The sequence below is a fragment of the Staurois parvus genome, unplaced genomic scaffold (assembly GCF_062004578.1).
Source record: "Staurois parvus isolate SC_StPar_1 unplaced genomic scaffold, SC_StPar_1.0 ptg000360l, whole genome shotgun sequence".
In the NCBI taxonomy this organism is placed as follows: Eukaryota; Metazoa; Chordata; class Amphibia; order Anura; family Ranidae; genus Staurois; species Staurois parvus.
This window is the reverse complement of record NW_028318156.1, coordinates 60,053-74,936: the sequence shown is the minus strand read 5'-3', so window position 1 is coordinate 74,936 and position 14,884 is coordinate 60,053. Positions and strand designations below refer to the sequence as shown.

Sequence of the window (14,884 nt, the reverse complement as noted above, 5' to 3'; positions counted from 1 at the left end):
AATAAGTATTTGGTGAATATCAAAAGTTCATTTCAATACTTTGTTATATATCCTTTGTTGGCAATGACAGAGGTCAAACGTTTCCTTTAAGTCTTCACAAGGTTGGCACACACTGTTGCTGGTATGTTGGCCCATTCCTCCATGCAGATCTCCTCTAGAGCAGAGATGTTTTGGGGCTGTCACTGGGCAACACGGACTTTCAACTCCCTCCAAAGGTTTTCTATGGGGTTGAGATCTGGAGACTGGCTAGGCCACTCCAGGACCTTGAACTGCTTCTTACGAAGCCACTCCTTCGTATGGTATGTTTGGGATCATTGTCATGTTGGAAGACCCAGCCAAGTTTCATCTTCAAGTAAGTATTTGGTCACCTACAAACAAGCAATATTTCTGGCTCTCACAGACCTGTACCTTCTTCTTTAAGAGACTCCTGTGTCCTGCACTCATTACCTGTATCAATGGCACCTGTTTGAACTTGTTATCAGTATAAAAGATACCTGTCTACAACCTCAAACAGTCACACTCCAAACTCCACTATGGTGAAGACCAAAGAGCTGTCGAAGGACACCAGAAACAAAGTTGTAGACCTGCACCAGGCTGGGAAGACTGAATCTGCAATAGGCAAGCAGCTTGGTGTGAACAATTCAACTGTGGGAGCAATAATTAGAAAATGGAAGACATACAAGACAACTGCTAATCTCCCTCAATCTGGGGCTCCACACAAGATCTCACCCCGTGGGGTCAAAATGATCACAAGAACGGTGAGCAAAAATCCCAGGGCCACACGGGGGGGACCTAGTTAATGACCTGCAGAGAGCTGGGACCAACGTAACAAAGGCTACCATCAGTAACACACTACGCCGCCAGGGACTCGGTACCTGCAGTGCCAGACATGTCCCCCTGCTTAAGCCAGTACATGTCCGGGCCCGTCTGAAGTTTGCTAGAGAGCATTTGGATGATCCAGAAGAGGATTGGGAGAATGTCTCATGGTCAGATGAAACCAAAATAGAACTGTTTGGTAGAAACACAACTCGTTGTGTTTGGAGGAGAGAGAATGCTGAGTTGCATCCAAAGAACACCATACCTACTGTGAAGCATGGGGTGGCAACATCATGCTTTGGGGCTGTTTCTCCGCAAAGGGACCAGGACGACTGATCCATGTACAGGACAGAATGAATGGGGCCATGTATTGTGAGATTTTGAGTGCAAACCTCCTTCCATCAGCAAGGGCATTGAAGATGAAACGTGGCTGGGTCTTCCAACATGACAATGATCCCAAACATACCATACGAAGGAGTGGCTTCGTAAGAAGCATTTCAAGGTCCTGGAGTGGCCTAGCCAGTCTCCAGATCTCAACCCCATAGAAAACCTTTGGAGGGAGTTGAAAGTCCGTGTTGCCCAGCGACAGCCCCAAAACATCACTGCTCTAGAGGAGATCTGCATGGAGGAATGGGCCAATATACCAGCAACAGTGTGTGCCAACCTTGTGAAGACTTAAAGGAAACGTTTGACCTCTGTCATTGCCAACAAAGGATATATAACAAAGTATTGAGATGAACTTTTGATATTCACCAAATACTTATTTTCCACCATAATTTGCAAATAAATTCTTTCCAAATCAGCCAATGTGATTGTCTGGATTTGTTTTCTCATTTTGTCTCTCATAGTTGAGGTCTACCTATGATGCCAATTACAGGCCTCTCTCATCTTTTTAAGTGGGAGAACTTACACAATTGGTGGCTGACTAAATACTTTTTTGCCCCACTGTATATGTGCAAATGTATTCAGCAAAATCTTCAGTTTTATATTCCAATAGTTTTTATTGAACATTTTTTTTCAGTGTTAACATGAATTGTTGAAACTAGCTAGTCAGCACAAAAATCTAGTCTAAGTGGAACTACACTGAATCTGAGCACCACAAACAAAAAAATGCTATTTAATTAATTTTTATTATTCAAAGCAAACTCCCCATCCATTCATGTCTCAATGCTTTATTTTGCTGAAAAATCTCTTTGAAAACATCCCCCCTAGTATTTCTAGCTGTGGCCATCTTGATTAAGTGCAGATGATTCATTTAACATATACTTCCTGGAAATCATTGGCTTTTAGCTCAGGCAGGGAGGAGGATGTGCTTAACCGTACCCCTTCCCCTCCTGAGGACTTCTGGGATGTATGACATCATTTGCCTAGGCCTTGAAACCAGGAAGGAACTGAAGAAATGTAAAGAAAAGTTTTAAATCCAGTAAATATATTCTTTCCTATCTATTACTAATGTTAGCAGCATAAGGATTAAAATAGTCAATGTTGATTGAGAGTGTGAAACTCCACTTTAATAATTATAAATTTATATTCTAAAATTATAAATGTTTATATTATATTTTAACCCTTTGACGTCAACAGTACGCAAATATGCGTCCTCTCAGCAGCTGGGCCTTGATGCCGAGCGGCCGCATATTTGCATACCATTTGGAAACACGTATGTGCTGAGAGCGCGCTCCCAGCACATATGTCGGTGTCTCACGGAAAGGTCCCAATCTCCCCTTGCGATTGGGACCTTTTCCGATCATGTGACCGCCGTGACAGCGAATGACGAGGGGTCACATGACCCTAAACCCCAGCCCCCCCGGCGTCTGAAACCCCTTAAAGGGCCGCGAGGCGCAGGCATGATGAGGTTAATATAATTCTATTAACATTTTTAATGTTACATTTTTTTATAGTGGTAATTATTAATATAGTAATGAATGTTTATTACAGGATAACAATACTCTCCTGCTGCTTAATGCCAATAGCCTCCTTTGCCTTCTCTGTTATATTCCCTTACCCTGCCCCCTTACCCCCCCCCCCTTAGATCAGTGGATGAACTGGAGCAGGAGCTTCATATCTGTCCAGTGTGTGCTGATTGGCGTTGCATTTCTCCTGCTGATTTACACCACAGGCTCCAGTGGAGAATATGTCTACATGCCCTGTATATACTGTCCGGCCTTACTTCCTTTTCCAGTCACATAAACATGTACATTCAAGCATCTCAAGTATGCATGTTTATGTGAAAACATTTGTAAAGAAAGATCTAAGGACTTTTCATTTGTAGAAAAAAGTGTGTGTGTGCTTTCTAGATGGTAATGCATAATAAGGTGACCATTTTTAATTTTTTACATTTCTTTCCAGTTTTGATGGACGGGTTGTAGCAAAGTTGCCCTTTGTCCCTCTTTCCTATATTCAAGGATTGTCTCACAGAAATTTGCTGGGGGATGATTATACAGACTGTTCATTTATATTCCTGTACATACTTTGTACTATGTCCATCCGTCAAGTAAGTGTAAAACTGTTCTAAATGTCCACCTTAGTTATTCTTAACTTTCCTTGCTGCACTAATGAATTTAAATGCATTACTGATTTTAAGCTATTTAATCATGAACTATTTTTGTTGCGCAAATATATCTTATCAGATATTCCCTAATGGCGATAATTGATTTTCGATACAGGGGTTAGGCAAAACATGGTTTTCAGGAGTGAAAGTGATGTCATGCTTCGCATTAAAAGCGGAAGTGATGTAACATTCTCTTGCTTCCGCTGTGTGATGAGACACCTAGCTAACTGGTGGGAAGCCTCACTTTCGTCATACACTGCATGCGCTGCTTGTAATACGGAGTCATGTCAGAGCTTACGGAGCTTTAACCACCTCCCGTCCGGCCGTTGTATATAAACGACCGGACGGTGGCACTGCAGGGTCGGGTGGCCATTTATAAACCGCGATCCGGTGCCCGCTGGGTCATCCGGACACAGTGAAACTCTAAACGTTGGCCTACAGAAATCTCTGGCACATGCTAACATTTTTGTTGACACATCTACAATAAGGAAAACATTAAACAAGAATGGAGTACATGGGAGGACACCATGGAGGAAGCCATTGCTGTCCAAAAAGAATATTGCAGCACGTTTGAAGTTTGCAAAAGAGCACCTGGATGTTCCACAGCACTACTGGCAAAATATACTGTGGACAGATGAAACCAAGATTGAGTTGTTTGGGAAGAACACACAACACTGTGTGGAGAAAAAAAGGCACAGCACACCAACATCAAAACCTCATCCCCACTGTAAAACATGGCGGAGGGAGCATCATGGTTTGGGGCTGTTTTGCTGCCTCAGGGCCTGGACGGATTGTTGTCATTGATGGGAAAATAAACTCTGAAATTCATCAAGACATTTTGCAGGAAAACGTACGACCATCTGTCCGCCAACTGAAGCTCCGCAGAGGATGGGTGATGCAACAGGACAATGACCCAAAGCATACAAGTAATTCAACAAAACAATGGCTGCAACAGCACAGAACACGCCTTCTGGAGTGGCCCAGTCAGAGTCCTGACCTCAACCAGTTAAGTCCAAAGTTTCACATACTTTTTCCTCCCTGCACTGTGAATGTTTACATGTTATGTGCAATTAAACCATGGCAACATCTAATGTTTGTGTAGTATTATGTTCAGCAGACTGTGTTCCTTCTATTGTTGTCACTTAGATGACGTTCAGAGCACATTTTATGCCCAATTCATGCAAAACTCCACATAATCCCAAGGGGTTCACATACTTTTTCTTGCAACTGTATATGGGTGTAAAACCAATCAGTGTAAAAAAAAAAAGTCTTCATCACCCCCCACAAGTAGTACAGTGTCACCATGGTGACACTGTACTGCTAGGGTGACAGTATGTAAAAAAAAAAAAACATAAATAATATAAAAAAAATAAAATAAAAATGTTTAAAAATTATAATTTTTGGTTATAAACTAATTTGGCTTATTTTTTTTTTACTAAAAAGATAACAGAATAAATTGTGGCCAAGATTTATGATGAAATATTTATTTGCAAAATTTTATAAGAAAAACACTTTTTTTTCCAAATTTTTGGACGTTTCCATTTACATAGCAAAAAAAATTAAAATACCACCAAAATAAAGCTTTATCCATCTCAAAAAAATTGTAAAAAATTCATATGGGTACAGTGTTGCATGACTGCGCAATTGTCATTCAAAATGTGATAGCCCTGAAAGCTGAAAATTGCCCTGGATAGGAAGGGGTTAAGTGTCCGGACAGGAAGTGGTTAAAGAGGGCAAATTGTTGGTGTCTGCTTAGCTGAGGCCTCTGTGACTGAAGCTGCCAATGTATTTGTCCAATCTAAGGTCCCTAACTTACATTCGTACATACGCATATTAGGGCCACTTTAGACAGGATCCAATTAAACAACCAGCATGTCTTTGGAATGTGGGAGGAAACCGGAGTACCTGGAGGAAACCCACGCAGGCACAAGAACATGCAAACTTCAGGCAGGTGGTGCTGTGGATGGGATTCAAACCAATGACCCTAGTACTGCCAGACAAAAGGTTATGACAGCATATACAGTTTCCAGGAAAATGTTTCTGAAAAGCATAAGTGCGGTTGACAACCGTCCGAAACAGACAAAAGGACATTGTGCAGGATTGTGACCCGGAATAAGAAAAAAGTGCTTACAGAGCTCAAGCTCAATCCTGTGAAGACTGATCACAAAGAGACAAAAGGACATTGTGCATGATTGTGATTAGTCTTCACAGTAGACTTTTGTCTGTTTTGGTCAGTTGACCATGATGACTGCGTTTTATGTTTATAGATGACATTTTCCCAGAAACTGTATGTCGTCATAACCTTTGATATACTGTAGACGGTACAGCAAATAAATTGGTGACTTCAGTCACACAGGCACCAGCTAAGCTGGCACCAATAATTTGCCTGTTTTGAATCTCAGTAGGCTGTGACATGACACCATATTACTAGCACCACACGCAGTGAATGACAAAAGTGAGGCTTCCCACTAGAGATGAGCGAATCGAACCAGGCGAACCGGAATTCGATACGAATTTCAGGAAAAATTTGATTCGCGTCGAATCCGAATATTTGCCTACTTCGGGTGCGCGAATCGGATTTTTCCCGATCAGCCGGCAAAAGTGTCCCTGCAGAGAGCTCCGCTATTTCTGACAGTTCTCTGACAGAAGGAACACATGTACAGCGGTTGAAACATTGTATCTATTTGTTTCCATTTAGGATACAGATGTTTTTATTCGGAAACAGATGTTCCAACCGCTGTACATGTGAAGGAGCTGTCAGAGAACTGTCAGAAATAGAGGAACTCTGCAGATACACTTTTTGCCGGTTTGGAATTCTTATTTTCATCCTACTTCTTCTTCTTCATCCTCATCCTCAGAAGAAGAAGAAGAGGATGAAGAAGAAGAAGAAGAAGAAGTAGGATGAAAATAAGAATAATTCCAAGCCGGCAAAAAGTGTATCTGCAGAGCTCCTCTAAGTGTATCTGCAGAATAGAGGAGCTCTGCAGATACACTTTTTGCCGGCTTGGAATTATTCTTATTTTCATCCTACTTCTTCTTCTTCATCCTCAGAAGAAGAAGATGAGGATGAAGAGGAAGAAGAAGTACGATGAAAATAAGAATAATTCCAAGCCGGCAAAAAGTGTATCTGCAGAGCTCCTCTAAGTGTATCTGCAGAATAGAGGAGCTCTGCAGATACACTTTTTGCCGGCTTGGAATTATTCTTATTTTCATCCTACTTCTTCTTCTTCTTCTTCTTCCTCAGAAGAAGAAGAAGAGGATGAGGATGAAGAGGAAGAAGAAGAAGAAGAAGTAGGATGAAAATAAGAAGAATTCCAAGCCGGCAAAAAGTGTATCTGCAGAGCTCCTCTAAGTGTATCTGCAGAATAGAGGAGCTCTGCAGATACACTTTTTGCCGGCTTGGAATTATTCTTATTTTCATCCTACTTCTTCTTCTTCTTCTTCTTCCTCAGAAGAAGAAGAAGAGGATGAGGATGAAGAGGAAGAAGAAGAAGAAGTAGGATGAAAATAAGAAGAATTCCAAGCCGGCAAAAAGTGTATCTGCAGAGCTCCTCTATTCTGCAGATACACTTAGAGGAGCTCTGCAGATACACTTTTTGCCGGCTTGGAATTAATCTTATTTTCATCCTACTTCTTCTTCTTCATCCTCCAGAAGAAGAAGAGGATGAGGATGAAGAAGAAGAAGTAGGATGAAAATAAGAATAATTCCAAGCCGGCAAAAAGTGTATCTGCAGAGCTCCTCTAAGTGTATCTGCAGAATAGAGGAGCTCTGCAGATACACTTTTTGCCGGCTTGGAATTATTCTTATTTTCATCCTACTTCTTCTTCTTCTTCCTCTTCATCCTCATCCTCTTCTTCTTCTTCTGAGGATGAAGAAGAAGAAGTAGGATGAAAATAAGAATAATTCCAAGCCGGCAAAAAGTGTATCTGCAGAGCTCCTCTATTCTGCAGATACACTTAGAGGAGCTCTGCAGATACACTTTTTGCCGGCTTGGAATTAATCTTATTTTCATCCTACTTCTTCTTCTTCTTCATCCTCATCCTCAGAAGAAGAGGATGAGGATGAAGAAGAAGAAGAAGTAGGATCTGCAGAGCTCCGCTAAGTGTATCTGCAGAGCTCCGCTATTTCTGACAGTTCTGTGACATTCACTCCATACAGCGGTTGAAGCATTGTATCTATTTGTTTCCATAAATGGATCCATTTATGGAAACAAATAGATACAATGTTTCAACCGCTGTATGGAGTGAATGTCACAGAACTGTCAGAAATAGGCTATTTCTGACAGTTCTGGGACATTCCCTCCATACAGCGGTTGAAACCGCTGTATGGAGTGAATGTCACAGAACTGTCAGAAATAGGCTATTTCTGACAGTTCTGGGACATTCACTTCATACAGCGGTTGAAACATTGTATCTATTTGTTTCCATAAATGGATCCATTTATGGAAACAAATCGATACAATGTTTCAACCGCTGTATGGAGTGAATGTCCCAGAACTGTCAGAAATAGGCTATTTCTGACAGTTCTGGGACATTCACTCCATACAGCGGTTGAAACATTGTATCGATTTGTTTCCATAAATGGATCCATTTATGGAAACAAATAGATACAATGTTTCAACCGCTGTATGGAGTGAATGTCACAGAACTGTCAGAAATAGGCTATTTCTGACAGTTCTGTGACATTCCCTCCATACAGCGGTTGAAACCGCTGTATGGAGTGAATGTCACAGAACTGTCAGAAATAGCCTAAGAAATAGCGGAGCTCTGCAGATACACTTTTTGCCGGCTTGGAATTCTCCTTCTTCTCATCCTTCTTCTTCTTCTCATCCTTCTCCTTCTTCTCATCCTTCTTCTTCTTCTCATCCTTCTCCTTCTTCTCATCCTTCTCCTTCTTCTCATCCTTCTCATCCTTCTCCTTCTTCTCATCCTTCTCCTTCTTCTCCTTCTTCTCATCCTTCTTCTCCTTCTCCTCCTTCTTCTCCTTCTTCTTCTCATCCTTCTCCTTCTTCTCATCCTTCTCCTTCTCCTTCTTCTCATCCTTCTCCTTCTTCTCATCCTTCTCCTTCTTCTCATCCTTCTCCTTCTTCTCATCCTTCTCCTTCTTCTCATCCTTCTCCTTCTTCTCATCCTTCTCCTTCTTCTCATCCTTCTCCTTCTTCTCATCCTTCTCCTTCTCCTTCTTCTCATCCTTCTCCTTCTCCATCTTCTCATCCTTCTCCTTCTCCATCTTCTCATCCTTCTCCTTCTTCTCATCCTTCTCCTTCTTCTTCTCATCCTTCTCCTTCTCCTTCTTCTCATCCTTCTCCTTCTTCTCATCCTTCTCCTTCTTCTCATCCTTCTCCTTCTTCTCATCCTTCTCCTTCTTCTCATCCTTCTCCTTCTTCTCATCCGTCTCCTTCTTCTTCTTCTCATCCTTCTCCTTCTTCTCATCCTTCTCCTTCTCCTTCTTCTCATCCTTCTCCATCTTCTCATCCTTCTCCATCTTCTCATCCTTCTCCTTCTCCTTCTCCTCCTTCTCCTTCTCCTCCTTCTCCTTCTTCTTCTCCTTCTTCTTCTTCTCATCCTTCTCCTCATCCTTCTCCTTCTCCTTCTTCTCATCCTTCTCCTTCTTCTCATCCTTCTCCTTCTCCTTCCTCATCTCCAAGGGCATTTAAATTAAAGGTACAGTGTTCTGCACTAATTTAAAGGCTCTCTGAAGCCTAGAAACCCTTTTTATAAGTTAACTTCGTAGCGAATAAATTCGCATCGAATCGAATTTCTTCCTGAAATTCGGCGAATCAGCCGAATCGAATTTTTGAATAATTCGCTCATCTCTACTTCCCACCTGTTATCTAGGTGTCTCATCACACAGCAGAAGCAAAAGAATATTACATCACTTCCACTTTCAGCGTGAAACATATCCATCCCTTTCACACCTGCAAATCATGTCGTGTTTCCATTTTGTTTTTGTCTAACCCCTGTATATACAAGTAGTTTCACAGAAAGCCAAGATCTCTGATAATTTTACCAAGAAAGTCATAGATGGAGACCAGGCAAATGTGTAGTATGGCAGTTTGCTTTGATAATTTTGAAACCTTTCAGCTTCCTTTTGTATAATTTTCCCATTTTGAGTGGAACTGTGAAAAATTTGCAAGCTGCCATTGCCTACCTTGCTTCTGAAAATATTAGTTGATTGATTTGTGATTGTGATGCAGCGGCTTTTGAAACACAGAGTCATTACTGGAAACAAGTCATGTAGATTTCTGCACACTTGCATGGTGTCTGTGACCCAGAAAGTCTGGAAACCAATAACGGCAAGGCAACCAACCAAGATTTTCAGAAAGGTGTCATATCTCACCATGTTTTGTTTACAGTTTAGATACTTTGTACCTATTCAGTGTTCTGGCTTGATCTACAAGATAAGTATGTATGGAGAGGATATTACCAATATAATGTTGCAGATCTTGGAAAAAGTTACAATTGAACTAAATCACGTTTGTAGAGAAAACTGTAAATGTGGGTCATAATAGATTGATAGCCAGTTGTTGGCATGTGTCCACAGCAAATGAAATGTGCCAATTTAGTATTTCATAAATGAGTTTGCAAAGCAACATGAAGCAGCTAACAGACGTAAAGGCTTACTAAAACTGGAACAGCCCAAATCTGGAGCAGCTATGCACAGCAACCAGTCTGCTTCTATCTGCAGCTTGTTCATTTACACCCCGGTCACATCGGGTGCGACTTGCAAATTGTATGCCAAGTCGCACCCTATTGTCCGCTATTAGAGCGGTCATATCGGTGCGGTTCGGACTTGGTCGGAGCTGTACTGATATCTAAAGTAGTGCATGCACTACTTTTGTTGCGATTTTTGCGTAGACATCTGTGTCAGGTGTCTTGCAAATCGCAATGAAATCGTGCAACTTCACTGTAAGTCGAACGAGTTCAGAATTGGCTGTGATGTGACCGGGGGCTTAAGCTTTGAAAATGAAAGTTAGAAGTTGATGAGTTGCCATGCACAGCTGCTCCATATTCTGTCAGCTTCCATTTTAGTAAATTCTGCCTAAGGTGGTATTAAACCCGAAGCCAAATATGTAATATATTGCAGCTTACAAATCATTTAGATGTGGTGACTTCATTAGTTTTTTTCTTTAGGCTTTGTTCCCTCAGTTTTCACCAGGTGATCTGGCCAGTAACAAACTTCCTGTTTTAGAGTGCCTATACTCTGGATGAAGGAGCAACAGAGACTCCTTTGGACAGCAACATTGTTAGTTTTGGGGGAAGGTAGTGATGCATGCATTAGCAGATTGAGATACACTAACAAATTAAAGCCAAACTCCAGCTAACATTTTTGGCAGTTAAAGCAACAGGTTTTTTTTCCTTTTGGGATAAAGGTTTTACATAAAAGCTGATCATTCTAAGCACTCCCAGTCAGTGTTAAATAGTTTGTCCCATCCTCTAGCTGCTACATCTACATCTGCTGCAGCTGACAGGTATACATGGGTGGAAATTCTGCTGGTTCATCAGGAAATGGATGAATTTTGATGTGTGTGTGGTCCTCCCAGTTCGATAGAGGCTGATTGTTAGATTGGCTTCTGTTGAACGGTCCTGCTGGAAAACCTTTTTCAATCAGTGGTCTGCAGCCACCAATCAATGTATTCTGATAGCGAAGAGTCCCTACTGTCAGAATACAATAGCACAGTGGGGGAGGATTCCCGCATCTACCTCTCTTGGGTTGAATGAAAAAAAAATTTAAAATTACAGTGTGTACCTAGCTTTACTGGCCAGATCACAAGGTAAAAATAAAAGAAAGAGAAATCCTATAAAGACAATTAATGCAGCTATCACATGTAAGAATTGGTGAGCTGCAATATAATGACTGTCTTTTGGGTTTATTATCGCTTTAATGTATTTTTACATGCTAGTGTAAGTATCTGAGTCTCATTGAAAGATGATGAAATTGAGCATTGCATGCTGGGATTGTTCTAAATGGCCAAAGCTTTCAATGTGCTCCAGTCGCACCAATATGCTGTTTGAAAATAAGACCTGTTGCAATTAAATGCAGTGTCCTGTAACACATTACAAATCTCATCACAAGTACAAGATAAGGTATTATGGCTACTGCTGTAAAAGTGCACAGCAATGCAGTGTGTACAAAAAAAAGAAAAAAAGCTCAGTAACACAAGTTTGCTTAAGGATATTCCATAGCTTAACCATTTTTGCTGTAAAGAATTCTTGGATTTTGAGCAGAAGCTTAAGACCAGTTTGACTCTTAAGAACTTATTCCTACCATACGCACATGCACATGGTAGGAATACGTTCTTAGGAGTCAAATTCCTCCTAAGCTCCTGCTCAAAATCCAAGAATTCTCTACAGTAAAAATGGTTAAGCTATGGAATATCCTACTACATGAGGGAATTAATGTTAAAATCAGTAACAAAATTAAAAATGTATCTCCCTCTAGTAAGGCAAAGCTGGCCAGAGTTTCCGAGGGGGTAGACAATATGGACCAAGACTGCCGTTTTTTTTTTTTTTTCTTTTTTAATAATTTTATTATGTAACTATGCAGCCTACAATTTCTGCTGTAAAATGTGTGTGGAGTCACCTTGACTGTATGGGCAGTTGCAGATGTATTTATTGTATTTTCATTCCATGTTTCACAGTTGGCAACAGACATTGTGGGTTGAACGCATTCTTTTGCATTCTCCAAATGTAAACCCATTCATACATGGCAAAAAGAGTGAAAGATTACTTTAAGAACATACTGCTTTTTCCAGTGCTTGGAATATGTGTCCTTGTGGGTTGGTGTTGCTTACACCTGGTGACCAATTAGCAATCTCTGTGTAGTCCGCTATGAGAGATGAATTAATATCTTTGGAAATTGAACAAATATGCCCCATCTTATATTTTTGCTAAATTGAGAAAATCCACATGCACATATTACGCGTGGAAGAAAAAAAATCAGTCAACGGAGCACTGAGTGGTTTCATGAGCTGTTATTGCCTGCAATTGTGATATGCATGATACTTCTTCACAGATCCACATGCACATATTCAGGTGAAATGAACATATGCGCTTTGCCAGATGTTATTGTAAGTCGTCAATGTGCAAATCGATTTGCTGTTGTCTGGTCAAAAAGAATCAGAGGAAACTGTTGTCAACTCTATCATATGATATAATAAATTTTTTAAACCCTTTTTTTTTTTTTTTCTTTTGAGAGCCTAAATAATTTTGCAACTGACTGACTTTTCAAAGCAATTGGATGGCACCCAAAAGTTAAGAACATACTCTTCTTTTATAGCTGGCACAAAGTGCTAATTGGCAACCAGCCTAATATGAGTATGTAGCCCATTTGTGATTTAATTACTTTGATTTGCCTGTGTTTGTGTGTATACTCTTCCTAATATTCACCTTTGCAGCCCATTTGTGATTTACTTTCAGTTGTCAAGTGTATTTATGAAAACACACATGTGGATTTTGATATAACATTTTGAGGAAGAGAATATAAACTTTTTTTGTTTTCATTCAGAACATTCAGAAAATGCTGGGCCTTGCACCATCCCGAGCAGCTACAAAACAAGCCGGAGGATTCCTGGGACCCCCTCCACAAGCTGGGAAATTTTCATAAAATGTACAGAAAAGATGTTCTAATATTTTTCTTTTTAGAAAATGCCATGAACTCTGTGGAACTGATTTATGAAGACTGAACGGATTTATAAAGACTGAACACAAAATGTACTATTTCATACACCGAATCTTTTTATAGTGCTTGCATCCTGAAAAGTCTAGAACACATTATTTAAAACAAAATCTTCTCCGTATATGAAAAACAACTAGGGTAAAATCTAAAGCAAGTACTGTCTAATCTGTATTTATTTCAAAACTGGTCAAAGTATTAAGTTACTTTTCCTGACTATAAGCTAAGGGATATTGTATTTCAAGGAGAAGGGCCCATACACCTGCCAGTGCTTGACATGATAAATCTAGCCTCTCTGAAAATGTATTGCAACTCCTCTGAACTTTCTGTCTGTTCAAACTTCAACAAAGGCACATGCTATATATGGAATATTTTTGTTTATTATATTGAATCCGCAAGCTGTGGAATTGAATATTTTATTGTTATTTAAATTACAAATGTATTCTTTCCTATGAAGAGTTAAATTCTGCACCAAAAAGAAATGAGTTAATTAAAGCAGCAGCCAGAGGCTATATAAGGCAGTTCAGAGCAATATTTTACTCAGTATTCATTGGATTCCATCCATATTAAACTGAGAAGGGCACTTTGCTTTAAGATATATTGGTGTCTGTTTCCCATAGCAAAGTTTTGTTTTTTTTTTTGTTTTTTTTTTTTTTTAGTTGCCATTTAAAATGGAGCTCCACCCAAAGGGCGAAATTCCGCTTTAAGGCTTCACCCCCAGCTCCCCATTAAGGATTTGCACTTTTGGGGAGAGGGTACCCAGTTCTGACAGGTACCCACTCCCACTTCTGCTTGCCTTGGCGATTGGAAGCGGAAGTTGACCCCCACAACCCCCGTAGTCTTCTGGAACATGTGACATGCCCCAGAAGACTACGGGACCATTCACAAGGCGCAGCGCTACTTGTGAATGTGCAGTGGCCTCCCAGCTGTGAAGTTGCAGCTATAGTATTTGTAGCTGCTGACTTTATTTTTACATTTTGACTGGAGCTCCACTCTACTAATGGCTAATAGAGCCTAAATGTTCATCTCCACCCCTTGAAAGCTGCTTGCTCACCTGTTGCAGGAGTCAGACCCAGTAGTAAAGATTTGAAGGTATAGACTGTGTGGTGCTGAGTTGGCGGCACAGCAGAAATCATGGTGGAATGGGTATGTTAATTGCTTTCAAGGGCTGCTGGGGAAGGGCATTGTTTAAAAGGGGGTAAATGCATTAAAGGTACACCTGCTCTTTAATGGTGTACTGCATTTCTATTTAGTTTAGAACAGAGGTCTCCAAACTTTTGAGCTCTAGGGCCACACTGTAGATTTTACAAATATTCGCAGGCCGAAAAAATTATTTTTAAATGAATAAAATTTAGATAAATTAATATGTTTTACTTGGATCTTTTTTGTAATCGGCATAAAATGATTGAGAAGAAAACAAAAACAACTTTAGTAAAACAAAGCAAAACCATATGAAATGAACTTGAGCCGTTAATAAGGGTTTAACAAAATTAAAATTAGCCTGCACATATCAACACAGATCTGGCAATTTAAAATAAACAGCAAAACCTAATGAAAAGAGTTTTGTGCTTCATGTTCTTTGACCAATTTAAAGCGAACGATGGAGCAGATTTTTTTTATTTTTTTTTTTTTATTTCAAAATTTCACTGAACTGAGGTTTCAAGCTTGAGGAGCCAATTATTAAAATGGACCTCAAATGATCATCCGATAAATGTGCTTGATATTTCGACTTGACATACTTCATTTTTTTTTTTTTTTTTTTGCACACAGGTATGTTGTACCAAAAACTGACACAAATCTATGAGCAAATTGCTTCAAATTTGGAAACTATTCAGGCTGCAAAG

General features: G+C 40.1%; 1 protein-coding gene across 1 annotated transcript in view; it reads left to right on the top strand.

The window, feature by feature from the left end:
- Positions 1-14,404, top strand: part of TMCO1 (transmembrane and coiled-coil domains 1) — a 39,731-nt gene extending 25,327 nt beyond the window's left edge. The window contains exons 6-7 of the mRNA XM_089684851.1: positions 3,163-3,307; positions 12,873-14,404. Coding sequence (XP_089540977.1) covers positions 3,163-3,307; positions 12,873-12,971 — 244 coding nt within the window. The 3' untranslated portion in view covers positions 12,972-14,404. The remainder of the gene's footprint in view (positions 1-3,162; positions 3,308-12,872) is intronic.
- The last annotated feature ends 480 nt before the right edge of the window (positions 14,405-14,884 follow it).